Source organism: Vulpes lagopus, chromosome 24 (genome assembly GCF_018345385.1).
Source record: "Vulpes lagopus strain Blue_001 chromosome 24, ASM1834538v1, whole genome shotgun sequence".
Lineage (NCBI taxonomy): Eukaryota > Metazoa > Chordata > Mammalia > Carnivora > Canidae > Vulpes > Vulpes lagopus.
In genome coordinates, this window is record NC_054847.1 from 44630396 (window position 1) to 44657029 (window position 26634).

The 26634-nt window shown below is 44.2% G+C and overlaps 1 protein-coding gene across 1 annotated transcript in view; it reads left to right on the forward strand.

The window, feature by feature from the left end:
* The first annotated feature begins 23990 nt into the window (after positions 1-23990).
* Positions 23991-26634, forward strand: part of ZCCHC2 (zinc finger CCHC-type containing 2) — a 62851-nt gene continuing 60207 nt past the window's right edge. The window contains 2 exon segments of the mRNA XM_041739401.1: positions 23991-24284; positions 24286-25086. Coding sequence (XP_041595335.1) covers positions 24120-24284; positions 24286-25086 — 966 coding nt within the window. The 5' untranslated portion in view covers positions 23991-24119.

The following is a 26634-nucleotide window of genomic DNA, read 5'->3' on the forward strand; positions in this document are numbered from 1 at the left end:
TACTTGTTTTCTTATTGAGAAGTCATAGAAAGAGGCAAATATTAAGAATAACTTCTAGGGGACCTGGGTGGCTCAGTCATTTAAGGGTCCCACTCTCTCTCTCTCTCTCTTTTTTAAGATTTTATTTATTTATTCATGAGAGACAGAGAGAGAGAAAGAGAGAGAGAGAGAGAGAGAGAGAGAGGCAGAGACACAGGCAGAGGGAGAAGCAGGCTCCATGCAGGGAGCCTGACATGGGACTCAATCCTGGGACTCTAGGATCACGCCCTGGGCTGCAGGTGGTGCTAAACCGCTGCGCCACCGTGGCTACCCATGGGTCCCACTCTCAATTTCAACTCAGGTCATGATCTCAGGGATGTGAGATCGAGCCCCACATTGGGCTGTGCTGGGTATGGAGTCTGCTTGGGATTCTCTCTTTCCCTCTCCCTCTGTCCCTCACCCTGCTCTCTCTTCCTCTCTTAAAAAAAAAAAAAAAATCATTGAGTTCCTGATTGGTCTTTCCTGGGCTAAGCAAGTATGTAAAACTTGTAAATAATGGGTTTGCTCTGTTTAAAAAAAAAAAAAAAGGATATAACTTCTGATTTTAAACAATATTCTCATCATCAAAAGCCTTGCGAAAAACTTTTAAATATTATTTCTGAAAAACCACGTTTGCCTGACAGTGTGAAGAACTTTTCCAATGTCACCATCTTCCTTTACAGAATCAGAATATGTACAACTGGAAGTGGCTTTAGCCTCTTCTGTTCAGCTTTCCTCCTACAACATCCAGCCATGAAACCACTTCATCTCTAGCTGAGCACTTTGGAAAGCAGAAAGCTCACGACTTAATGGACAGCAGGGACATGTTTTCATCAGTCCCAAATTTCTTTAGTATTAGTAATAGAATTAGAATTAGTATTAGGACTACAGTATCACATATCCATAGGTAAAAGCTTAAAAATAACAGATAAAAAACAAAAATGTTAAATTACTTGTGTTCCTGCAACCCAGAGAGATAACCACCAGCCGCACTTTGATATATATTCTTCACAAATTTCTGTCTCTATCTCTCTATATACATACAAATATATTTCTGTTAAATTAAAATTGTACCATTTGTATCCTGCTTTTTCTATTTAGCCATATAGTACAAACACATTTTCATTCAAATAAGTATAACATGGGGCATCTGAGTGGTTCATTTGGTTAAGCATCTGCCTTTGGCTCAGGTCACAGTCTCACGGTCCTGGGATTGAGCCCCGCATTGGGCCCTGCTCAGCGGGGAACCTGCTTCCCCCCTCCCTCTGCCCCTCCCCCCTGCTTGTGCTCACTCCCTCTCTCTGTGGAATAAATAAATAAAATAAAATAAAATAAAAACATAAATAAGTGTAACTGTACGGCACCATTTTAACAGCTGTATACTATTCCATTGAATGAAAATAGATATATGTGAATATATATAGATATCATGATTTATATAGAAAGTTCATGTTGTTCTAAATGTTTCATTATTATAACTAATATTGTGCTGAACATCCATGTACACATATCTTTGTGATGTTTATAAGTTTCAGTGAACAAAGTCTAGAAATGAGACTCTAGATTCTAGAGTTCTACATGTTATTTAAGACTCTAGATTCTAGAGTTCTACATGTTATTTAAGACTTTCAAGACTTTTAAGATGTTTCATTTAAGACTTTGGAATGTTACCAAATTCCATCCCAGAAAAATTGTGCATCTACCTTCATTCCAGCAGCAGTGAGAATGCCCATCTCCTGAAGCCCTAGCCCATGAAACTGTTCTTCAGAGAACTTCACCTTTCCTCTATTTTTCACCCATTGGGTTCCGGCTTGCTCCTGGAACAAACTTCCTAGTGTTTGAGTAAAACTCTTATGTTCTGCAAAGTCTCCTCCTTTTTAGACTTAATATCCCTCCAATATAGATTAATAAATTATTGTCAACCTGGCACCTGGAGGATCAATAGTTCTGTCCTTGATCTTTTACTGCTCAACATTCTAATAGATGACTTGGAGAAATCTATAAAAAGCATGCTTGCAGATTCTGCTCAACATTTATTTAGTGCCTACCAGATGCCAGGCGTGATGCCCTGTTCTTAGGACATAAATACAAATGAGCTCTCTTCCCAGCCCTGGAGCAGCTCATGGAGACACCCAGATGGAGAAGCATACAATACGGCTAGACCTAGTGATTTCCAACATGGCACACATGATAAATAATATTTTGGTGACTGAGGCCACCAGACATCCCTGTCCCTTTCCCGGGGCTACAGTGCCCAGATTAGGGCACTCGGCTCTAGTCAGCAGTGTCAGGCCCTGTTCTCCCCAGTATGGCCACTGGGGAGAACAATGCCATAGAAATCATTTTTTGAAATGTCATGCCCTTTCCCCCAGTATGGCCACAGCAGAAGCATATTCCCAGTACACTTGGACACAAGTGCCCTCTAGCTCGACTTTGCCTCTCCTTCCTCGATTATTTATGTTCTCTGACAATTTCCCAAGAGATATTTTAGTTGGCTAATACAAAACCAAATGCATTTTGAAGAGTTTCAGGACCCAAACCCATTAACATTACAGGAGATAAGCTGCTTCAAATCCCTTTGGGAGGGGAACTAGACAGTGCATAAATACGCAAGACGGGAATTCCAAAAGTCTGCTGTGAAATATAAATTGGGCTGGAATAGAAAAAGAAATTCTCCAAACTCTAAAACATCCTGCACTTGGTGATTGTTGGATGATTCTGTTACTAATATTAGATATCCAGAACCTTCTTCCACTGCGATTAGCTCTTCCCTGTGCCCTACTTCCTCCTGTGCCATAACAGCCAGGTCTTAGTTCACTTTATCCTCAGAGAATGAGGTTGTTGTGTTCATCAGGAAGCCTTCATGTCTGACAGGACTTGACACTAGAAGTGGCTCTTCACTGCTGTGGGCTTCCTGGTCAGATGTCCTGGTGGAGCCAAAAGGACCTAGAAAATGTTACTGTACTTTGAACTGCGTGCTGGATGCCAAAATCAATGGCCCTTCTTTCCAGAGAAGTAAATCAACCCATGATTTGAGGAGTGAAATAATGAAGCATGCCCTGCTTTACCTTTAATCCTTGGATTGGTGCCTGACATTTTACTTGAAGGCTAGTGGTTGACTGAAGCAGAATAGTGGATCTTGCTTCTTGCATGTTTTATGAACATGTCCCGCTTTTAGGAGCTCAGGGAGTGGGCCAGAGCTGACTCTGCCTTCTCGCTCTCTTTTCCAGAATTCTATGGCTAAAGGGGAGAGAAATAATGTGCCTGCCCTTGTTCCCCACTGGGTCACTACCAGGATTATCAGCATTCTAGGTCTTCATTTGCCAAATCAAATTTTGTTCATGGTCTTCACAAACAGCCACCCCTTGGCCCACCCCTGGCCCTGGAGGTGTCCACACCACCAGTGTATCAAGACCCCCTCAGAGTGACAGCAAAAGAGAAAGGCTGTGCAGGCCCCTGTAGGGAATTCCAAGGCCCTGGTTACCTAGAACATGGTTTGGAAAGGGGGAACACTGAGCAAGTAGTAGGCAAGACCTCTTCTGTGGGTTTCTAGTCCTGTGAGGAGGGAGCAAGCTGAATGTGGCTACAGGTGCTCTTGTGAAGCAGACAGGCCCTGTACAGGGGCACCACTAGTTTGGGTCTATGGGTCATATTGCACACAAAGCCCCACACACAGACATTCTCTCTCTCTCTCTCTTCATTCCTCCTTCCTCTTTTTTTTTTAATTTTAATTTTTATTGAAATAATTGTAGATTGTCACCATGAAATGATGACAGTTATAATTACAACAAAAGGCAATAAGAAATAATACAGAACATGGACATGTCACCTGGAGCATCTACATACGTATATGAAAGATCCTTTATGGACCAAAACAAGAAGAGAAATAGGGGTAGGGAATTCTAAACAGAAACCTACCATCCATGTCGTTATGAAATTATATTTGTCAAGGAAGGAGGACATGTGATTTCACAGTTTGTTAGCGTGATTTATAACTAAAACATTTAGACGTACGGTGCATGGCCTCCCGTTTCACTTCTGCCTCCCAGCCCCGCAAAGGTTCGGGAGGGCCCAGGGCTGGAGAGAGGTTCATTCCTAAATTAATTTACCCCTGGAGAGGGCAGCCCGGGTGGCTCAGCGGTTTAGTGCCGCCTTTAGCCCAGGGTTTGGTCCTGGAGACCTGGGCTCAAGTCCCATGTCAGGCTCCCTGCATGGAGCCTGCTTCTCCCTCTGCCTGTGTCTGTGCCTCTCTCTCTCTCTCTCTCTCTCTCTCTGTGACACTCATGAATAAATAAATTAAATCTTTAAAAAAAATTACCCCTGGAGATAATCTGAAGATTCTGTAACCTAACAAGAATAGCCTATGCAGCCCCAGGAAATGTCCTTTCCCTCCCTAAGGTCTATGAGACTATGGCAGCCAAGGGAAGGTGAATGGAGGAGTATTGGGGGTGGTATGTAGAAAACTGGGGTTTGGGAAAAGATCTTCTTTGTAAGACTGAAATCAAGAATTCTGTTCCCTTGGAATAGATGATCCACGTTCAGTAAACTTGTCTCTTTCTCTGCTTTGTTGTTTTCTTCTTTGCTCTCATTCTTTTGAGATTTCCCTTAGCATCCCAGCAAAATTCCACATAAGAAACTCCTACGTGTCTTGGTGGGCCCCATACCTGTGGGTTTGATTAGCTGGTGAGCTCCGAGCCCTGGAGCAGGATGCAGCTGGGGGAGCCAGGGAAGGTGGACCCTGGAAACAATTTGAGACCTCTGCTTCATTGCCTGTTATAGGACCTCCTGAGGACCCAGCAATTATAGGAAGCCAGGCCCTGTCCTGTCCCACTCTAGGGCCCAGACTGTGTGTGCTCAATGTTTGCTTGATAAATAAACAAACGTCCTCATCTACCATGGTACGCAATGTAAACACCTGATAAATTGTTGAGTTAAAGGGTTACTTTTAAGCATTTTCATTGATGAGGGGTTACTAATGATTAGTACAAGGAAGATAAATACAAACAAGGAACTATAAATAATACAATTATAATTACATAAATATATAAGCATAACATTGATAACATTGAAACATATTAATTACTAACTTATTTAAAATTGAAATAGTAAATAAAAAATTATTTGGACTACTTGATTGAATATATTTGAACTAAATTTACTCTCAGAAAGTTTGACCACTTTGTTGAGAGAGAGAGAGGGAAAAAGTTGTTATGTGGTCGATGGGAAAACAAAGGGATGATTTAAAATAGCTTTGAGTCCACACATCATAATTTTTTCCTGGTTTTAGCTTACGGAGCACCATGTTCTGAATTGTTTGCATTGTTCTTAATGGATCTGCCCTTCCTTAAGATGTTTACTTGTATTTGTAGAACGAGTTCATCCACCAAGATAAGAACCATTGCTTCTAGGACAGGTTGGCCAAGTAAGGCTGCTCAGCTTGTCTTATATTTTTATTCCAGGTTCTTGAACAAGTCCCTAGATTGTTGTCTTGGCATTTGTGTTGGTGGTATTTATGCTTAATGTTAAAAGCTCTGCTCTTTTTCAAATTTACCAAGCACTATGTGTCTCACCTTTGGCCAGGATGTATTGACGTATTACCATGACTCTGTGCAAGGCAGACTGCAGCCCATTCTGACACATTCTTATCCACACCAATTAAAACTAAGACATATGGATCAATGGAATTGAATCAAGAGTCCAGACATAAATGTGTATGTCTATGACTAAGTAACCAGGGTTCCAAGCCGATAAAATGGGGGGTCAGTAAATGGTGCTGGGTCAACTAGATCTCCATTAAGCAAAAGAATGAAGTTGGACCTCTATTTTACAGGATATACAAAAACCACATCAAATGGATCAAAGACCTAAATTCAGAAACTAAAACTATAAAACTCTTAGAAGAAAACATAGGAGTAAATCTTCCTGATCTTAGGTTTGGCAATGGATTCTTTAAAATGACAAAAAAAAAAAAAAAAAAAAAAAAAAAGCACAAGCAACAAAAGGAAAAACAAATTGGTTTCATAAAAATTGAAAGCTTTTGTGCATCAATAGACTATTAAGAAAGTGAAAAAGCAACCTACGGAATGGGAGAAAATATTTGCAAATCATATATTCAGTAAGGGACTTGTATCAAACATATAAGGAACTCTTAGAATTCAATGACAAAATGAGAAACAACCAATTCAAAAGTGAGCAAAGGACTGGCATTGACATTTCTCCAAGAAGATATATAAGTGATCAACATGCACATGAAAAGATGTTCAACATCATTAGTCATTAAGCAAATGCAAATCAAAACCACAGCGAAACATCACTTCCCATCCGTGAGGATGGCTACAATTAGAAAGAAAGTTAACAAAAATAAACAGTTTTGGCAAGGACATGGAGAAATTGGAATGCTCCTCCATTGCTGGTAGGAATGTAAAATGGTGCAGCCACCCTGGCAACGGTTTGGTGGTTCCTCAAAAAATTAAATAGAATGACCATATGATCCAGAATCCTAGGTATATACCCCAAAAGAATAGAAACAGGTACTCAAACATTTGTACCTGGACACAAATGTTCATTACAGCACTATTCACAACAGCCAGAAGGTGGAAACAACCCACATGGCCGTCAGTGGCTTTGTGGAGGAACAAAATGTGGTATATCGATACAACGGAATATAATTGGTCCATAATACTCTAGTGTGACATGTTACATTCTACAATGTGAGTGAACCTCAAAAACATTATGCTAAGTGAAAGAAGGCAGACAAAAGGCCATATAGTATATGCTTCCATTTATATGACATGTTCAGAATAGGTAAATCCATAGGCACAGAAAGCAAAGTCATGGTTGCCAGGAGTTGAGGGAAGTGGGGGATGGGGGAGTGACTGCCTGATGGTTATGGGGTGGGGGTTTCCTTCTGAGGTGATGAGAATGTTTTGGAACTAGATAGAAGTGAAGATTGCCCAACACTGTGAGTGTACCAAATGCCATTGAACTCTATACCTTAAAATGGTTACTTTCATGTTATGTGAATTTTACCTCAACAAAATACAGGGGGAATAGGATAACCACCTGGCCCTTGCCACTCCCAGACACCTCCATGGAGCTGCCTCTGTAGGAATGAACCCCAGTCCCCACAAACCCTCAGATTAGTCCCATCGGTGCTAAGCCAGTCCTCAGGGGGCAGGAAGCACAATGCAGCCTTGTCCTACCCATTCCCTGGGACGTAGGAAGAGTCACACATGCCAGGGCAATTCCTGATCTCCCAGTGTCCCCTTGATCATCTTCCCCCAGCCCTCTGCGAAGGGAGGCTTGGATGTTGTACCAGGACTGGCTAGATAATTTGTGGAGTCCAAGGCAAAGTGAAATTGTTAAGAGGTTATTAAGAATTTCAAGATGGTGCTAGCAGAGCATTTAGACAAGCCCCAGGCTCTTCTCTTCTCTTCTGAATCCCGTGTCCTTTCTACACAGCACCCCTATCTGGTGGTCCCCATCCCTGTCTCCTGTGCTTGGCTCAGTCCTCACCTGATAGCACCACAGACTCTCTCTCTGGTAGTGGTGATCGCCTGGATGCTGCCCCAGGCTCCCCAGCCCCTCAGCTGTCCCCACAGAGCTGTCTTCTGGAGCCAGATCCGTTTAATGTCCTCTCACCCTTTCTCCTCTCACCCTGTCCCTCACATTACTTGGGATTCAGTTTGCCTGAGCCCTCAGTGGGCCCTGCAGCAACTCCCGCTGCCCTGAGAGACGTGGCCCTGCATGTCAGGTGACTGGGAGGAGGCATGGCACAATGATCCCTGAGGCCCCCTCCAGCCCTGAGAGTCTATATTTAATCTCAGCTGGTGTGTGCTGTTACAACTATTTTCACAGATGAGTAAACTGACACTCAGAGATGTTAAGTAACTTCAGCAAAGTCACACAGCTGGTTACCTGTTTTGTTATGAGTACAAATGTAACCCAGGACAATTTAAGACATTTATTTCTCTTACTTTTGGTAATACTGGCTCATATCTAGTTACCTGCTATGACTCTGTTAAGATCAGGACTTTTTTTTTTTTTAATAGCTTTCCTGGCTAGGTTTCAGTTTCGTTTCATTTTCTATCACTTTGGTTTCAGTTCTGTTTCTCAGGATACTCTCTTTCCCTTTTTAGTGGTAAAACCTGATTCTGTTAGAATCATTCCTTTGTGATTCCTTCTGATTAAAATTCACTAAGTATTCTAAGGCAGATATTCCTAAACAGGACATTTAAACAGATTTAAAACTTAGTACCAGGCAAATAAAGTCCAGCAGTAAGCAAAATGCACTTTTATTAGTATCATAAATTTGCCCACTAGCTGCCTCAGTGTGTATGCCCCATGGCTGGACGTACCTCATGGGCGCCATCCTTGATGTGAAAAGACCACCAAGAATCTCTGACACCCCGATGAGCCAGATGTAATGAACCACAGCCAGGATTTTGGCCTCTTCTGAGGGAAAAAGGAATGATGGAAAACTGCCTGACTGTGCTGGGATCCTGATCATTAAGTGGAGGAAAGGAGGTGTGAGTCTCTTTCTTCAAAGCTTATTCTCAACTCAGTGCAAGTCCAAACAGTCCAAGGACTTCATGGGGCAGCATGAAAAGAAAGTTTGAGGAAGGGCCTCAAAAGAGTGACCCAGTGGTTGGAGCTCTCTTCAGACTTGAAAACACTGAGAGGATGACAGAAAAGATTCAACTTCTATTTAGACAACCACACCTTCTCCAGACCTGAAATCACTAAGACATTTGAGTGCTAAAAAATATCTGCTTAAAACTTAAATCCTCGATGCCCCTGTGTTTGAAATTGTTTTCCATTCCAAAATGAACAGATGCTCAATATTCACATTGTGGAAAACAGAGAAAGGTAGAAAGGGAAAGAAAAAAATTCAAATTGCAGTTTTGCCATCAAGAGATAACTCTTCTTAGCATTTTAGAATTCTCTCCTCCATTTCTTTTTTTCTACTCATATTTTTGCATATTTGTTTTGTATTGTACAGAGAGAGCGTGAGCTGGGCTGGGAAGGGGCAGAAGGAGAGAGAGAGAGAGAGAGAGAGAGAGAGAGAGAGAAAGAATCCCAAGGAGGTTCCATGCTCAGTGTGGAGCCGGACACGGGGCTTGATCTCATGACTCTGAGATCATGACCTGAGCCAAAATCAAGAGTCAGACGCTTAACCCACCAACCCACCCAGGCACCCCTTTGCATGTTGTTTTGACCTTGCTATTTGTAAACTTTTATAACCTGATGCTTTTCATTCAACATTATATTAGAGTATTTCCCTGTGTTGGTACACATTTTATCAACTACATTTTTAACGGTTGCATAATAGTGTCTCATGTGTATATGATGCATTTGCCCATTCACTTATTTGGAGATATTAATATTGCAGACTATCCTATTATGCACAGGTTTGCATATCAAGCCTTTTTCCCCCCCTTTTTCTGGTTTAGGATTATTTCCTTAGAATACATTCCCAGGACTAAGTATATTAGAAAGTACAGAAAATTTTAAGATTCTTTATACATCTTGTCACTTTGCTTTACAATATGGTTGTAGCAGTTTACACCCTAAAGTAGCCTATTTCATATAAATGTTACTGGTTAAAATCAGCTCTTTAAGCTTATATGAAGCAAATATTCCATTAAGGTAGTTTGCTACATATCTAACTTATATAAAAATGTCCTGCATTCTACCCATGCCTCTGAAAGGTTTTCAGCAGTTTACAAATGTGAATGTTTGAATTTAAAAATCAAGCTTTCGTCAGTTTATTTATTCGACACAGAGTCATAAAAAGAAATGTAACATATGGTCCATGTCCCATAGGATAGAGAAGAATTACACATAGAAATACTTTGGGAGAAAAGAGGGCTGGGTGGTAGGGGGTGTGGTAGCTCAGAGGGAGATGAGGCTCAGGGGGGCCAGATGGTTGGAGAAGACAGGTTAGTTCCTCTCCTCTGAGAGTGGTGGAATCTGACACTGAAGCATGGTAAGACTCACAGACATACAAACGGGGTGAGAAGGGCCTTCTCAACTGGGAAACCAGGATTCACAGAGATGGTTCATCATAAACATTAGAAAACGAGGAGACAGCAGGCTAAAATTTGCAAGTGATGTAGACTATATTTGTACACCAAATTTTGATGTTTCACTTCCTGATTTTTATTCAAAGAATCAGTCTGCAGAAGCTCATGTAATTTTAGAGCTCTAAGAGATTATAGCCATCACTCAGCCCAATACCTCCCATATCCTACATTTTGCAAAGGAGGAGGTGGATATTAGTGAGGGATTATAAGCTTTATGTCCTAATTTCCAGGACAATCCCCCATCTACGAGGCCCTATACTCTCAGGCACACTCTGTGGGAATCTGACACAGGTCAGGATTATTTAATGCTTTATATGGTGTTATATTTATATGGTCTCTCACACACACAGGCACACATGCACACACACATACACACACACCAGTCTTACAGGGCCTGGAAAAATAACAGGAGTGGAGGGAGCCAGGTAGGAGTCATTATGTAGATGTGACAAAGTGACTGACTTCTGAATAGCTTCAACATTTTGTTCCATACGTGTATTGGGATATTTTGGGTGGAATGATTAAATGATATAAGTATTGGAGCTGTTTGTGTCTTGCAAACTTAAGTATTTTTAAGGAAAGTCTACAAACGTAATCATCATATAAACTTCTTTAAGCCTTACTAAACAGAAGCCACCCTACTAAATTTTATAAGGAATGTAATAAATAATAAGATGGAGGATGTAGCCCAAGCAACTCACAGTTTAACTGAGGAAATAAGGTATAGCACATATACATCTACAAGTGCAAAATTATTTGATACAATTTTTATATAACTTCTATTCACCTAATCAATGTCTTACAAAGCGTGAGCATACTCAATACATATTTGCTAAAACAATAAAGGAAGGAAAGAGAAAATGACCATTTCCAGGCGGGATGATCATGGAAGGGTTCCTGAAAGATGAGACGTGAGCCCAGTCTGTGAGGATGGTCGAGACTTAGAAGAATGAGAAGATAAGAAACATTCCAGACAAGGAATGAAGCACAAGCATAATGTACCTCTTCGTGGCAAGTTAGATAAACATGTTCTCTGATCGCTAAAAACTAAGTTTCCATGATAAATAAATGGGGCATAACTAGACATGTGAACATACACATACCAGAAAGTTAACAGTGTACCTCTCCAAGAGGTAATTTTGGGGCAAGAGAAAAATATATATGCTAAGAGATAGCACTGAAAAGTAAATATACCGTTTGTTCTCCAAAAAATAAGCACAACTAAAACAAAGACATTGCCCAAAAAGCTTTCCCTCAATTACATTGCTATAAACTAGAACAATTAGGAGTGGAAAAGGTACCATTCCCTGAAATGTCAAAGAGATATTAATGATTAGTGATCACATAGTCACGAAATACTGGTGGATGCAGATTCTTGCCTGGTGTAAAAGGTATGTGAGTTCAGTTCTGTGTGATTGCATGGGGGCAAAGGTGTTACAAATATACACAGATCACTCACTCTGTACATAATACCTTTGCCCCAAATAACCCTCTGTACCTTTTATACAGTGAAAGAATTAGACTTATTATTCTAGGCACTAGTCCCTAAAATACAAAGGCTTGTTTTCCCCCTTTAAACTTAAGAAAAGGCATGTACTATTCACAGATACATATGTAAAGAATTTTTGTTATAATTTTCTTTGCTTGTTGAAAGTATTTGTGTTTTTTTTAAATGAAAAGGGGCTTAATGATTATTCCATATAAACCCTGAAAATTGTTTGCAGATACCTAAGGATGTATGATAGTATAGTGTAAAGGACAGGAGATGGAGTGTTTATATATGCTCCTTAGAAATGGTAAACGGACCTATATATTACGAGGTAATGAACCTATATATAAACCTAACAGCAGTAGATGAACCTATGCATAATAAGGTTTCTACATTTTGCATGACGTGGAAGCAACATTGACTAAGGTAGAGTGGGTAGTTAGGGATGTATGTCACATCCCTATAGAAACCACTGGGGGGCGGGGCGGTTAAGGCAGGGGCAGGATCACTAGAATGACTGACGGAAAAGCATGCTAGATCCTTTCCCCAAGAAGCAATGATAAAACTGGACAAAATTATCAAAAACAAGCATTTTGGTACTCTGTAAATAGACCAAAGTCATACAACAAATTGAGAAGAATTTGAGATAAAGTACTGAACTCCAGTAAGATCAGTGGAAGCCTGTGGCGTTTGAGCCTGGGGCTGTTCCCCTCCAGCCCGTCCCCCAGCTTCACAGTGAGCACAGGTGATGAGAGGCAGCCGCCAGACACAGCTGAAATCAGCAACATATAACAAAAATTATACATTACGACCTAGTGGGATTTATCCCAGGAATGCATTGGTTCCACATCTAAATATCGTTTAATATAATACACCATATAATAAAGTACAAAACCCACATGATCACCTCAAAAGACCCAGGAAAAGCATATGACAAAATCCAATACCTATTTATAATAAAAACCCCTCAGTATAGGGGAATAGAAAATTACTTCCACAATCTAATAAAGGGCACTTATGAAAATGGACAGTTAATATCATTCTCAATAGTGAAAGATTGAATTTTTTTCCTAAGATTGAGAATAAGGTAAGGATTTTCACTCTCACCTCTTCAGCATTGCACTAGAAGTTCTAGCCAGTGCAAACAGAGCATTTAAGAAGGCACTCTAGTCAGAAAGAAAAAACTGAAACTTGTCTTTATTCACAGACTCGTTATCCTATATACAGAAAATCCTAAAGGATATACACACAACATGGCCAACAAGCATGTGAAAAAATGCTCCACATCACTTGCCATCAGAGAAATACAAATCAAAACCACAATGAGAGACTTTACACCAGTGAGAGTGGCTAAAATTAACAAGACAGGAAACAACAAATGTTGGCAAAAATATAGAGAAAGGGGAACCCTCTTACACTGTTGATGGGAATGCAAGCTGGTGCAGCCACTCTGGAAAACAGTGTGGAGGTTCCTCAAACAGTTAAAAATAGAGCTACCCTACAACCAGCAATTGCACCACTGGGTATTTACCCAAAGATACTGATGTAGTGAAATGATGGGACACCCACACCCCAATGTTCATAGCGGCAACGTCCACAATAGCCGAACTATGGAAGGAGCCACGATGTCCTTCGACAGATGACTGGATAAAGAAGATGTGGTCTATGTATACAATGGAATAGTACTCAGCCATCAGAAAGGATGAATACCTACCATTTGCTTCAACATGGGTGGAACTGCAGGGTATTATGCTGAGTGAAATGAGTCAATCAGAGAAAGATAATCATTATATGGTTTCACTCATATATGGAATATAAGAAATAGTGAAAGGGACTATAAGGGAAAAGAGGGAAAGTGAATGGGGTAAAATTAGAGAGGAAGACAAACCGGGAGAGATTGTTAACTCTGGGAAACAAACAAAGGGTTGCAGAAGGGGAGGAGGTGGGGAGGGTGGGGTAACTGGGTGACGGTCATGAAGGAGGGCACTTGGTGGGATGAGCACTGGGTGTTATACTAGATGTTGGCAAACTGAATTTCAATAAAACGTTTTTAAAAAGAATACACACATCGAAGAAGGACAAACATTATATGGTCTCATTCATTTGGGGAATATAAAAAAATAGTGAAAGGGAATAAAGGGGAAAGGAGAAAAAAATGAGTGGGAAATATCAGAAAGGGAGACAGAACATGAGAGACTCCTAACTCTGGGAAACGAACTAGGGGTGGAGGAAGGGGAGGTGGGCAGGAGGTGGGGGTGACTGGGTGACTGGGTGAGGGGGACACTTGATGGGATGAGCACTGGGTGTTATTCTATATGTTGGCAAATTGAACACCAATAAAAAATAAATTTATTAAAAATAAATAAATAAAAATAATATACACACGCAGAATTAAAATGAACAAGTTAGCAAGGTGTGGAATACAAGATCAATGTACAAAAATGAATTATATTTCTATATCTATCAATGAACAATCCCAAAATTAATACAATAAGTCTTAAGATAAAAATTTAGCACCTCTAAAACAAGTTTATATCTATCTATCTACTCTGCACAAATATACACACATATGCATGCATACTCACATATGTACAATCACAGGAAAATATCAGAAATGAAATGTGTAGTAGCTATCTGTAGGCAGTGGAATTACAGCTAATTTAAAATTCTTAATATTAATCAAATTCAAATTCTTTTATTAATCAGATTTTGAATAGTGAACATGTGTGGCTTTTATAGTGAGGACACAAGCGGTAAATATCATTTTAAATTCTTTCGCTCCTTGAATTGAAAGTATTTCACATTCTCTAGATGGTACAGTGGTTGGAAATGTAGCTTTGGGTGGCCAACCAGGATTTGAATTAGGCCTCCGTCACTTTCTAGCCTGAAACCTCGGAAAATGGCTTAGCGTCTTGGTCCCAGTTTCTTCATCTATAAAATGGCATTTATCTGAAGAATGTTGTAAAGATGAACAGAAACTATGTATAAAATGGTTCCTTCAACAGCACACAGCTCAATACTCAATAAATGGTCTTTATTACTGTTGCTGTTGCTCTGTTTAGAAAGACTTAGGCTTTGCTGTGGAGAAATGACTCTTTTCTCTTGTTATTTCTTTGCTCTGACTTCTTCACACCATTAGAATAGAGAACACACTGGCCAATAAGGATTTGGTGGAGCTGGAGACAATCACAGCAGCTCCGAGCTAATGGAGCAGCTCTGCATTTGAGTCATTGGCTCGCTATGTGACATCAGCTCCTAAGGTCCCCACTTCAGTTTGCGGGCAGGGGGTATGGAGAGGTGAGTTGTGCTGCAGTCATTGCCAGAGCTGCCCCCAGTGGGAGCAGAAGCTAGGATGAATCCACAGCAAGTCTTCCCTCCTGGCCATTGGACATTTGATGCTTGTGAGACCTGGCAGTCAGAGGGCGAGGTATGGGAGGAGAAAGGAGGAGGGATTTTGAGAACCCGTAGTGCGTATGAGTCTTAATTTAGCACCAGGCAGTCATCTCCATGTGGCTGACTGCTTGAGTCACCAGTGGAAGCCCAAGGCTCCTCAGAGGTTACAAGTCAGGAAACGACAATTTAGCCAAAGTTCTTCTATCGTTTCCAACCCTTCTGGCATCAGCAGCCAAAACCTTCTGATAGAATTGAAATGGTTCTGTAGGTCATACAAATTTCAACAGCAACAAAGACATACACCATGAGTTTGCCAATCTTACACAAGCACAGTTCAATCTGAAAAACAGAAGATCTATGTAGATAAAGTCTTAATGTTTAGGCTTAGCTTACATTTCTGTGAAATAAATGTCTCCCCCCCCCCCTTTTTTTGAGTGTGTGTGTGTGTGTGTGTGTGAACGGAAGGGGAGCGGGCAGAGAAAAATCTTAAGCAGGTTCCACACCCAGCCTGGAGCCCGAGGGGCAGGTGGGTTCAATCTAAGGACCCTGAGATCATGACCTGAGCAGAAATAAAAAATCTGATGCTTAACCAACTGAGCCACCCAGGCATCCCTCTCATGCTTTTTTGAATAGTGAGAATTGAAGAATTATGAAGAAAAACCTTTAAAATCTGGAAGTTGAAATGTTGATGGAACATTTTAAGTACAAATATTGAAAGCGAGAAAAATAAATTTTGGCTTGATGTTTAAGAGCAAAATAAATATGTTTTTTAATATTTCAAGTATAGTCAGTCTACAAAACCAGTGTTCTGATGTGTAGATGTGCTCTGGGATAAATGTGACAAGACTATTATTTAACTTAGGTTATATTTGCTTAACTTGTATCCACATAGTTCCATCAAAATTAGCTGAAAAAGTAAAAAACAAAACAAATATTTTTCTACATCATAAACAAATTGGGTGGTTTTTAATTGAATAATTTTTTAACGAACTAAAAAATTCACCATATATATCATTTAAACATAATTTAAAAAAATTAAATCCTACACAGTATCAGTTTATGGGATTTGAATAAGTCTTTAGTATGTATTTTCCTCTTCATATAAAGATTTGTAACCCATCCTCTAGAGTTGCTAAGTAACATTTTTAACATTTTAGTTTTAAGAAATTCTTTCAAATAGTTCTTTTTCCAAGAGAAAAATAGTATTCTTTAAATGGTGTTATTTAGATCTAAATGTGTATAAGTTAAAATTATATCAAACAAGAACAGCGGGCTGCTCGAGGTAACATATAAGCCAGAATCTAAGAAAGTGATCTTGTTTACTTAGAATTGACAAGATTCAGGAGTGACACTTCTAACTAAACCGACAAGGGACCAGTAAGCAGAATGTCAATATATTTACTTCAGTGTGGAATGTCCCTTTCTTGGGAGTGGATTATATGTCTCCATTCTCTAGGATAACCTGTTTCCCAGCATAACTCAATGGGAGACTGAATTGTTTTTTTTAAATTTATTCTTTATTAGTGCTCAATTTGCCAACATATAGAATAACACCCAGTGCTCATCCCATCAAGTGCCCCCCTCAGTGCTCGTCACCCAGTCACCCCCACCCCCCACCCACCTCCCTTTCTACCACCCCTTGTTCATTTCCCAGAGTTAGGAGGGGAGACTGAATTGTTAATCAAAGGTTGTTGGGTTCTGAATCAGAATCCAAAGGTGAAAACTCCATGGTCTTAGAGACTTTTCATGAGAGTGAGGGAAAAGCCCAAAGAACTAAGTCTAAGTCTTCTCCTGCCAGAGTTTGTCGTTCTGGTGATGACAAAGTCACGTCCACCAGATGCGATGATGGTTTACACTGGGAAGTCCGGCATTAACCTGAACAAATGCAATGACTCTCCCTTTCCCTAGTTAGATTACAAGCAATCTTCTTAAATCGCTTTTGATAGAAGGTAGATAAATGAACGTAACTTAATTATAACGTGCTCCACATGGAACACCATCCTCCTGGTACTGCACCATGACTTCTGTAGTTTGGTTCCAGCAGATTATTTTGCGCCCTTCTTTAGAAATGTTTCTACCTGAGGATGACCTTGCTTGCATTTGGCTGGATCCCATGTTTGCTTCAGAGCACACTGACACATTGACTCTTGGGACACCTTCTGATTCTGCAAGCCATTACAGGTTGATTCTAACCAGCTTCACTCTTCAATTTTTTGGAAGGTCAGTATACGGAGGTAACAAATTTGGAAAACCAGTTCTTCACTAGGTTTCCCTCCTCCTTTCACAAATCTTATTATTCCATTTTAGATACAGTTTTAAAGAGGACTTAACATTTTCCCCATCTATAAAACCAGTCAAACAATTCTAAATGTGTTAAACTATATTGATAAATTTAGTATCTTTTACGCATCCTGTAGATCTTTATTTGTAATCTCCATTTTTTACCACTTTATTTTGAAAAGAAAATCACACCTACAGAAAGGGGAAATAGTTCACCCACATACTTTTCACCTGGATTTGCCTATCAATGTTTAGCTACATTTACTTTCTCTACAATTTTTAAATAAAAAGTTAATAGGTATCATGACATGTAAACCTTCAGTGCTTCACCAAATACCAACTGAAAATGAGGACATTTTTCTATACAACCACAGGGTCACTATGTCACCCAAGAAAGTTAGCATTGATAAAGTAACCATGTCTAATAAGAAGTCCCTATTCCAGGGGCCCCTGGGTGGTTAAGTCAGTCAAGTGTCCAAGTCTTGATTTCGGCTTAGGTGGTGATCTCGGGGGTTGTGGGGTTATGCCTCATGTGGAGCACTGGATCTGGTTCCATGCTCAGTGTGCAGTCTGCTTGAGATTCTCTCTCCCTCTCTCCCTCTGCCCCTCCCCCTACTTATGCACTCTAAGTCAATAAAATCTGAAAAAAAAGCAGTCCCTATTCAAATGTACCTAATTATCCCCAAAATGTCTTTTAGAATTTAAAAAAAAAGATTTATTTATTTTAGAGAGAGCACGAACAGGAAGGGTGGAGGGAGAGGGAGAGAGAGAGAGAGAGAATCTTAAGCAGACACCATGCTGAGTGCGGAGCCCTATACCAGGCTCCACGCAGGGCTTGAGCCCACGACCCCAATATCACCACCTGAACCGAAACCAAGAGTCCCACACTTAACCAACTGCACCACCCAGGCACCCCTAGAGGTTTTTGTTTTTGTTTTTTTTAAGATTTATTTATTCATAATAGAGAGAGAGAGGGAGGGAGAGAGAGGGAGAGAGGCAGAGACACAGGCAGAGGTAGAAGCCAGCTCCATGCCAGGAGCCCAACACGGGACAGGATCCTGGGACTCCAGGATCACGCCCTGGGCCAAAGGCAGGTGCTAAACCGCTGAGCCACCCAAGAATCCTCTATTTGGTTGTTTTTTAAGGCCCAGGATCCAATCATAGATGATTACTTTGGTCACCACATCTCTTGGCTTGCCTCTTTAGTTTTCTGTGCTTTAGGACAATTTAGTCCCTTGCCTGTGTTTGCTTTTGTGACATTGGTATTTTTTAAAGATCCAGGCCACTTGTCTTGTATAATGTTCCACAATCCAGATTTGTCTTATTTCATCAAGATTACATTCAGTGTAAACATTTTGGCAAGAATACTACAAATAGTATGTTCTTCCACTGACATCCATGACATGAGGAAGAATATGGTATTAGATTGTCCCATTACTGGCAATGCTCATTGTGATCACATACATGGTTAGGGGGGTGCCTGTCAGATTTATCCATGAAAAAGTACCTCTCCTCCTTTTAATTAAGTGAGGCATTGAGAATATGTGAATGTTCTGCTTCCCAGCAACTTTGTACCCAGTGGTGAAAATGCCTAAGTCGATTATTACATGTGGTGGTTGCAAAATTATGCTTTCCTTCTAAATGTTTTAGCTGTCATTCGTCTGTAAAGAAGAACTTCCAGGGTGCCTGGGTGACTCAGTCAGTTAAGCATCTGCCTTCGGCTCAGGTCATGATCTCGGGGTCCTGGGATGGAGCCCTGTGTCAGGTTCCCTGCTCAGTGGGGAGTCTGCTTCTCCTGCTCCCGCTGCCTCCTGTTTTGAGCTCTCTATCTCAAGTATGTACATAAAATCTGGAAGAAGAAAAAAAAAGGAGAGAGAGAGAAGCTTTCCCTGTACTCTCCTCCACCCCTTTTTCTTTGAGAATCCCTACAGACTTGGATTCCTTTTTTAGTCACTGGTAGCATGTTATTCTTTTTGATACTCAAATTCTGCTAGATTTGCCGAGTAGGAGCCCTTTCGTTGCCGATTTTACAGAGTTTATTGGCTTGAATGTCCTTTTGACGTGTCTCAATAGTTCAGGATTTCTGAACCAATTGGCAAGAAAACTGGGCTATCCTGCTTGGGTTACTGATCAAGATTCATCCATGAAGTTGGCAAAGGTATCCCTCAAACAACATAGGATCTTTAGGAGAAAGCTGGATACTTGGAAAAAAATAGGCTTTTTAAAAAATGAAAACATAAAGGTAAGGCAGAGAGGATTTAAGCTAGATTGACAATTAACAGCTCACCAATAATTTGATGTAACCATATGTAAAGAAGTATATGAATTCAGCAAATTCCATCTCAGAGAATACTACTAGAAGAGTGATTATTTTTCTATCTGGCAAGCCAAACTTCTGACACTTTCAACTCTACCTCACAACGGGTCCCTAAGAAGCAGTATTGTCTTTTTGGGGAGATGCCTTTACCTTTCTGAACAGTTGGGCAGAGTCTACTTGCACATGTTCCATAGAACCAGGAAAGTACCTAATGTCATCCAGTTCCTGAATCTTTTTTTTTTTTTTTTAAGATCTATTTGAGAGAGAGAGAGAGAGAGAGGATCCCAAGCAGACTCTGCGTGGAGCCCAACTCAGGGCTCAATCTCACAACCCTCAGATCAGGGCCTGATCCTAAATGAAGTCAGACGCTCAACAGACCACGCTACCCAGGAACCCCTAGGTCCTGATTTTCTAACATGAGCCAGTAGCCTGAGGATTTTCCAAATCAACCCACTTTAGAATCAAGTTTATTTTTGGACAGGCTTCAAAGATTGGTAGATTATAGGGCTTCTCCAAATTTCAGAGTACAAGTGGGAGAACTTGGGCCACCTGGTCAGTCTAAGTCCTCAAGAATCTTTCTGACAAATGAAACCACAACTCCAGGGAGACTCTGAATTCAACCAAACACTAGCCTTCCAGAAAAGGTGCCATATACCAGTGTTGGGCATGGACTTCCAGCTCACCAATACTGTCATAGCATCAATACTGATGATTTCCATGTCAGATATATCTTATAGTATGCTTCTGTAAGACTTATCAAAACTTATCTTTTTAATTTTAAATATATACTTAATTTTTCCCCTTAAGTTATATATGAATAATTTACCTGTGTTGTTTGCAACTCCTTAACTGTAATTTTTAAGGACAATATTTAATAGCTCTTAAATGCATGATCTAACTAAACAAAAATTAATTTCTGAGGTATCTTAAATCCATGACAGTTTAAGTGATCAAAAGTATCACTGTAAGAACAATGACATTGGACACACACTGGTTGCTTCCCCAGCATCCATGTTTTCCTTGCTTCTTTCCAACAGCCTTGGATGTTTTGGAGGGGGCAGGACCCATATGGTTCTGAGGAACCTGACTCCACTTTTGTGGCTCCAGTGAATAATCAGTAATCAGCATGTAACCTAAGCCATTCATTTAGAACGAATCTCAGGACTGGTCTGGGAATGTTGGGACACAGGTGTTTTTTTCTTTCTAGATATGAACAAAGATTCCAGTGACCCCAGGAGTAGCTGGCAGTTACTTTTGGTTCCTGGAGCATTATTCATTAATTTGTTTATTCAGCAAACATTTATTAATGTCTACCGTGTTGAGATACCAAAATATGAAATTGGGTATAAAATAGGATGTTAAGATATTTATTTTCTAATGGAAGAAACAGAGAGGGGTATTGGGAGAGAGAGCAAACATTCACAAAGACTTAAAGAACAAATTCTTGGTATGGATCGGATTAGCTGCTTCCTCTGAGCTAGAAGTAGTTGTATCTGGCATCGTTCTTCTGGAGTGGCTACCATTATTAGTCTGCTCTGAACTATCCAATTAACTGTGCTTTTACTGAAATTCCTTACAGTAACCCGATTGCAAAAGGGAGGGTTGCAAAGTTTCCTCAATCCTCAATCACTGGCTAGTGTCTTAATCCAAGGTAGAATCTTAACTTGAAACCAGTCTTCTGGTTGCATATAAATATTTGGACAGAAATGTCAATAGCATCATCTTTCATTGCTAAAGAGGCAAATAAGACACACTGAATATGTATTAAATACTGTATTGAATAGGCCTTAAATATTATCTAGAGACAAGAGACAATAGCACTTTGGGTTCTTAAAAGATGTCTTTTATGGTATGTATCCCTCTGTGAACAACTTAGATATAAATGCACACCCACCATTAATTACCACAGTACCAATAATATCTGGCCCATCTGAGTAATTATCCAGGGAATATGTAAAATACCAGACAATCTAGAGCAGGTGTTCTCAACAGGTAGGTCTGGTGGGAGGAATACCTTCCCAGGGCGTCTTATTAGAATCATCTGGATAGTTTTTCCCAACTAAACACACCTACACTTCATCCTGGGGTTTCCACCTGGGCCACTCCCAGAAAAGCACTGGAGCAGTACGTCCCTCTTCCCCAATGGATGTGTTCTTTTTCTCACTTGTAAAGGGTGGGGGAAAAAAGTCGAAGCTTGGTCTAGTGAGCTGCAGTACGGAGAGAGGGCTCTGAAACAACACACTGGGGGGATAAACAGCAAATTGTCCCACTGATGGCTGATAACCAGAATCATTAAGTTGTTGTACGTATGTCATATATGTGCAAAAGCTTTGGTCACTGAATTTTCTAATATTGGCCAAGAATAGGACAAACTCTTCATTATATTTTACAAATCTGGCCTAATATAGAATTTATGGGCCAGGTATCACTCCTGGAGGGGGGAGGTAGGAGGGCTCCTACCAAACGGCTTCTTGTTGCCAAGGAAAATGTAAAGACCTTTACCTGGGTCAAATGTAAAAATCACCCTCCAACATAAAGTATTATCTTACTACAGGAGATATCTGGATCTACACAGGTGACTCCATCAGAAGCGGTGGGTAGCTAACTAGACTAATATAATTATTGGTTGCCTAAAAGTATTTCAGCCTAAGCTTTGGAAATGTGGGAGGTAGATAAGGTAGCATGTTCCACGGGAGTTGGAGAGGACAGCAAAAAGGGAGCAAGGATTGTTAATAAAAGTCCTTACAACGTTTCCTCTTGACCCCGGTGATTTCTACATTACACTCAGAGAATGCGAGGAAATAGTAAATTACACGGAAGAATGGCTTTCATATACCTTGCCAATCTCAAATGTGTTGAAAATAATTCCCTCTCCCTATTTCCTTGCTGAAAACGGATTTAGGCTTCAGTTTAGCCTTGTATTCAATTATAAATTAGCTTCTTAGGGCATAAAGTTGAGAGAGAGAGAGGTCTCAGGGTGTGCTCTCCCACAGATGTCCTAACATTTCAGAGCTGTAGTGGGACTTAAAACCGTTAAGGATTTAAAAGCAAACCCACCTTTTAAAAATCAACCGTCAGATGATCCAGATGGGTATTAAAAATTGGGGCTATGTTTAAAAAACATAGCGCGAGACCTTTTGAAGGTCCTGAAACCTAAAAAATTGTAATAATACTTAAAAAAAATGTTGAAAGCGTGTCAAGGCCGTAGCTTGAGAAGTTCCCCGAGTCACAGGGAGCTCACACCGGCACAAGGACTCAGAATGTTAGAGTCAGGCAGAGAGATGTTATTTAGCAGATAAACGATCCCCAAAAGATGAAGGCTGGGGGAGGGGGCGCAGAGGGACTCCTGCTAAACTGCCGTGGAAAACACTTCCCAAGAGCGTTAGAGCTCAGACGGGGCGGGGAGGCCAGGGGCGCCCCCCGCAGCGCCCCCCCCGCAGCGCCCCCTCCGAGCCCCGGGGCCGCGCGTCCCACCACCGCGCCGAGCGCCCAGCACCCCGCGGGGGCGCTCGCCCGGCCCCGGCCCCGGCCCCGGCCTCCGCCCCGGCGCCCCGACCCCGGCCCCGGCCCTGCCTCCCGAGCCGGCGCCTCCATTCGCGAGCCAGCCCGCCAGCGCACCCCGTCCCTGCGAAGTTGCGGTGGGAGCGGCGCCGCCGTGACTCCCCGAAGTCGGCCGGGCGGGCGGGCAGGGCTGGAGGAGCCCGTCTCGGGGGAGCCTCCCGCCTCCCGCCTCCCGCCTCCCGGGACACGCTCCCCGCGGCCGGGGCGGAGGGCCGGCAGGGCAGGCGGCGGTCGGGAGTCGGCCTCGGGCCCGGGAGAAGGAGCGACGACTCGGCCGGGCCTCTCACGCGGGCCCCGCACGCTCCGGCCGCCCGGGCGCACCTCGCCGCCGCCCCGCCGCCCCGCCGCCCCGCCCGCCTCCTACCCTAAGCCGCAAGCCCCGAGGTTAGGACCGCGCGGGAGCCGCCGGGAGAGGGAGGCGGCGGCGGAGCGGCTGGGCGTGGCCTCCCCGGGAGGCGGCCCCGGGGGCGGGGGAAACGCGCAACCGTCGCCTCCGGCCGCTGATTGGCCGGGCCGCCTGCGCGGAGCCCGCAAGCGTCTCCGCCCGGCCCGGCCGCTCCTCCTCCTCTCCCAGCCGCTGGGTCCGCACCGGCTCGCGAGGGAACCGCTCGGGCGCCGCCGCCCCAGCCCAGTGCGGACGACGGGAGAGAGGGAGGAGGAAGGAGAACTCGCTCGCCCGCTCGCTCCCACCCGCGCTCGGGCTCCCAGGGCCGGCGCGGAGCCCAGGGGGAGGAGCCGCCGCGGGCACGCCCCGCCTCCGGCCCGGGAAGACGACGCCGGCGACCCCGCCGGCCGGCCGCCGCCCCCCTCGCCGGCCGAGACCCGCCCCCGGCCCCGGCCCCGGCCCCGGCCCTCCCCGGCGGCATGGAGGGGCCCCGCTCCTGACGGCCGCGCCGCCGCCTCGGCCCCCGCCCCCCCGCCCGGCCCCGCCCGCCTGCCCGCCCCCGCTCGCATGTCCGCGCCGCCTTAGCCGAGGATGCTGAGGATGAAGCTGCCGCTGAAGCCGACGCACCCCGTGGAGCCGCCGCCCGAGGCGGAGGAGCCCGAGGCAGACGCACGGCCGGGCGCAAAGGCGCCGCCGCGCCGCCGCCGAGACTGCCGCCCCCCGCCGCCGCCGCCGCCCGCGGGCCCGCCGCGGGGCCCCCCCGCCGCCGCCGCCGCCGCCGCCGCCCCCGCCGCCGCCCCGGGGGCTCGGGCCGCCTGTTGCTGGCGGAGCAGCGGCGGGGGCGGGCATGCCGGGCGGCGGCGGCGGCGGGCCCGCGGCGGCGCTGCGCGAGCAGGAACGAGTGTACGAGTGGTTCGGGCTGGTGCTGGGCTCGGCGCAGCGCCTGGAGTTCATGTGCGGGCTGCTGGACCTGTGCAACCCGCTGGAGCTGCGGTTCCTCGGCTCGTGCCTGGAGGACCTGGCGCGCAAGGACTACCACTACCTGCGCGACTCGGAGGCCAAGGCCAACGGCCTCTCGGACCCGGGGCCGCTGGCCGACTTCCGAGAGCCGGCCGTGCGCTCGCGCCTCATCGTCTACCTGGCGCTGCTGGGCTCGGAGAACCGTGAGGCCGCCGGCCGCCTGCACCGCCTCCTGCCCCAGGTGGACTCGGTGCTCAAGAGCCTGCGCGCGGTTCGGGGTGAGGGTTCGCGGGGAGGCGCGGAGGACGAGCCCGGCGAGCGCGGGGAGGACGGCGAAGGCGAGGAGGACGCGGAGAAGGACGGGTCCGGCCCGGAAGGCAGCGGCGCCGAGCCCCGGCCGGGCGGCGGGCTGGGCTTCAGGGCCCAGGAGGAACTGCTGCTGCTCTTCACCATGGCTTCGCTGCACCCGGCGTTCTCCTTCCACCAGCGGGTCACCCTGAGGGAGCACCTAGAGAGGCTCCGCACTGCGCTCCGCGGAGGCCCCGAGGACGCGGAGGTGGAGGTGGAGCCGAGCAACTTTGCCAGCCCCGGGGCCCAGGTAAGGCGCGCGAGCCTCCCAGCACCCGCGCTGCGGTCACCGCCCCGGCGGCCTCCCTGGCCTGGCTTTCGGACGCCTCTTGGCCGAGCCGCAGCCCGGCGCAGGTGGCTCGGAATCCCCACCCCACGGCTCCCAGCCCCGTAACACTCATTTTCGTTCTGTTGGGCGGTTCGGTTCCACTCTTCCAACCCTTACGCCGCACCCGCCCCTCACCCCCACCCGTGCACACTCAGGCACCCGCCATAACAGAATGCTCTAGAAGTCTCTTCCGTGCCGGAGTTGCCACGGAAAACATGGAGCTCCCAGCCTGGTCCCCGTCTCGGAGGAAGGGTCTCGGGACATTTTTGGCTTGGAGCATCCCTCACCCTAGGTAGTGGGAGAGGCGAAGCGCTAGAGGTGACTGTGTTGGCCTCAGCCTGGCCCCGGGCAGCGCCTCCTCTTTCTCGCCATCTGGCGCTCTGGTTACAGTTTTCAAGCTCTGCCTTAAGCCCGCGCGGAGGTGTCCTGAAGGTGCGCTCCCGGCTGCTGCCCTGGTCTTCGGCACAAAGGGGCTGGGTGGGCCTTTTTTGCACAGTGAAGGCCTGAGTTTTATTAAGAGGCTCGTTAGGGCTTCTGGCTCTTGCTGCAAGCGTGTTGTTCCCAGAGAAAACCTGACGTGCAGACCTGCGGACTGACTCAAGCTAGAGGAGCAGTAGCGCAGGTTGTCTGGGTCAAGAGCGGGCTGCTTACGTCTTTTACCACTGGCATAACTTATTTTCTGTTGGACTAGAGTCTTGCCTGCAGATTTGAGTCCGGGGGTATTTGCTGGGCTTTTAGTAGTAGGCATAAGTGTTGTTTTGTAAAAGTTGTTAAACACCAAAATGTAGGAGACAAGAATCCAGTTGAGTCACTTGTCTCCAACATTAAAGAAGGTGAAATTTTATAGAGCCCCGAAAGCGGCTTAATAATAATCTAGGCCCAAATAAAGTCCTTCATTGTAAGAATTTAATGGAGGAGAGGAGAGTAGGTTTCGGTTAGAGTAAAAACTAGCTACAGTAAGTTTGTTTTCGTTGTTTACGGTCACTTGAAAGGTAGTAGTTTGGTTGCCAGGCTTTTCAATTCAGGTGATCTCCAGGATGATCTATTGGAAAGGGGGATTCCCCCCCCCCTTACTTTCTTGAAAGTTAATTCAACTTATGTATCTGCTGTCATTCAATACTCTGGAACTAAAACTGGGCATTGTATTTCTCTGAGGGCTGTGTGGACTCAATACCCACCCATTGAATCCAGGAATGTGGGGGCTGGAAGGGATTTAGCGATAATCGAGGCTGAGCCCCTTCCTTTTGAAAAGGAGGCTTCTGTGAAGTGACTAACTCACATTTTAGGAAATATTTTATCAGACTGCAGTGTAGTAATGCTAGTAACCCAGTATTTTCCTGGTGAGCTTCAGATTTTCTAGTGTGTATTTACTACGAATATGCAGCTGTGCATACTGTTGGTAAAAGCCCTTTTCCACTGTTAGCCTAGTCACTGGAACTAATTCCAAAAAGTCCTGTAAGCCACTGCTGT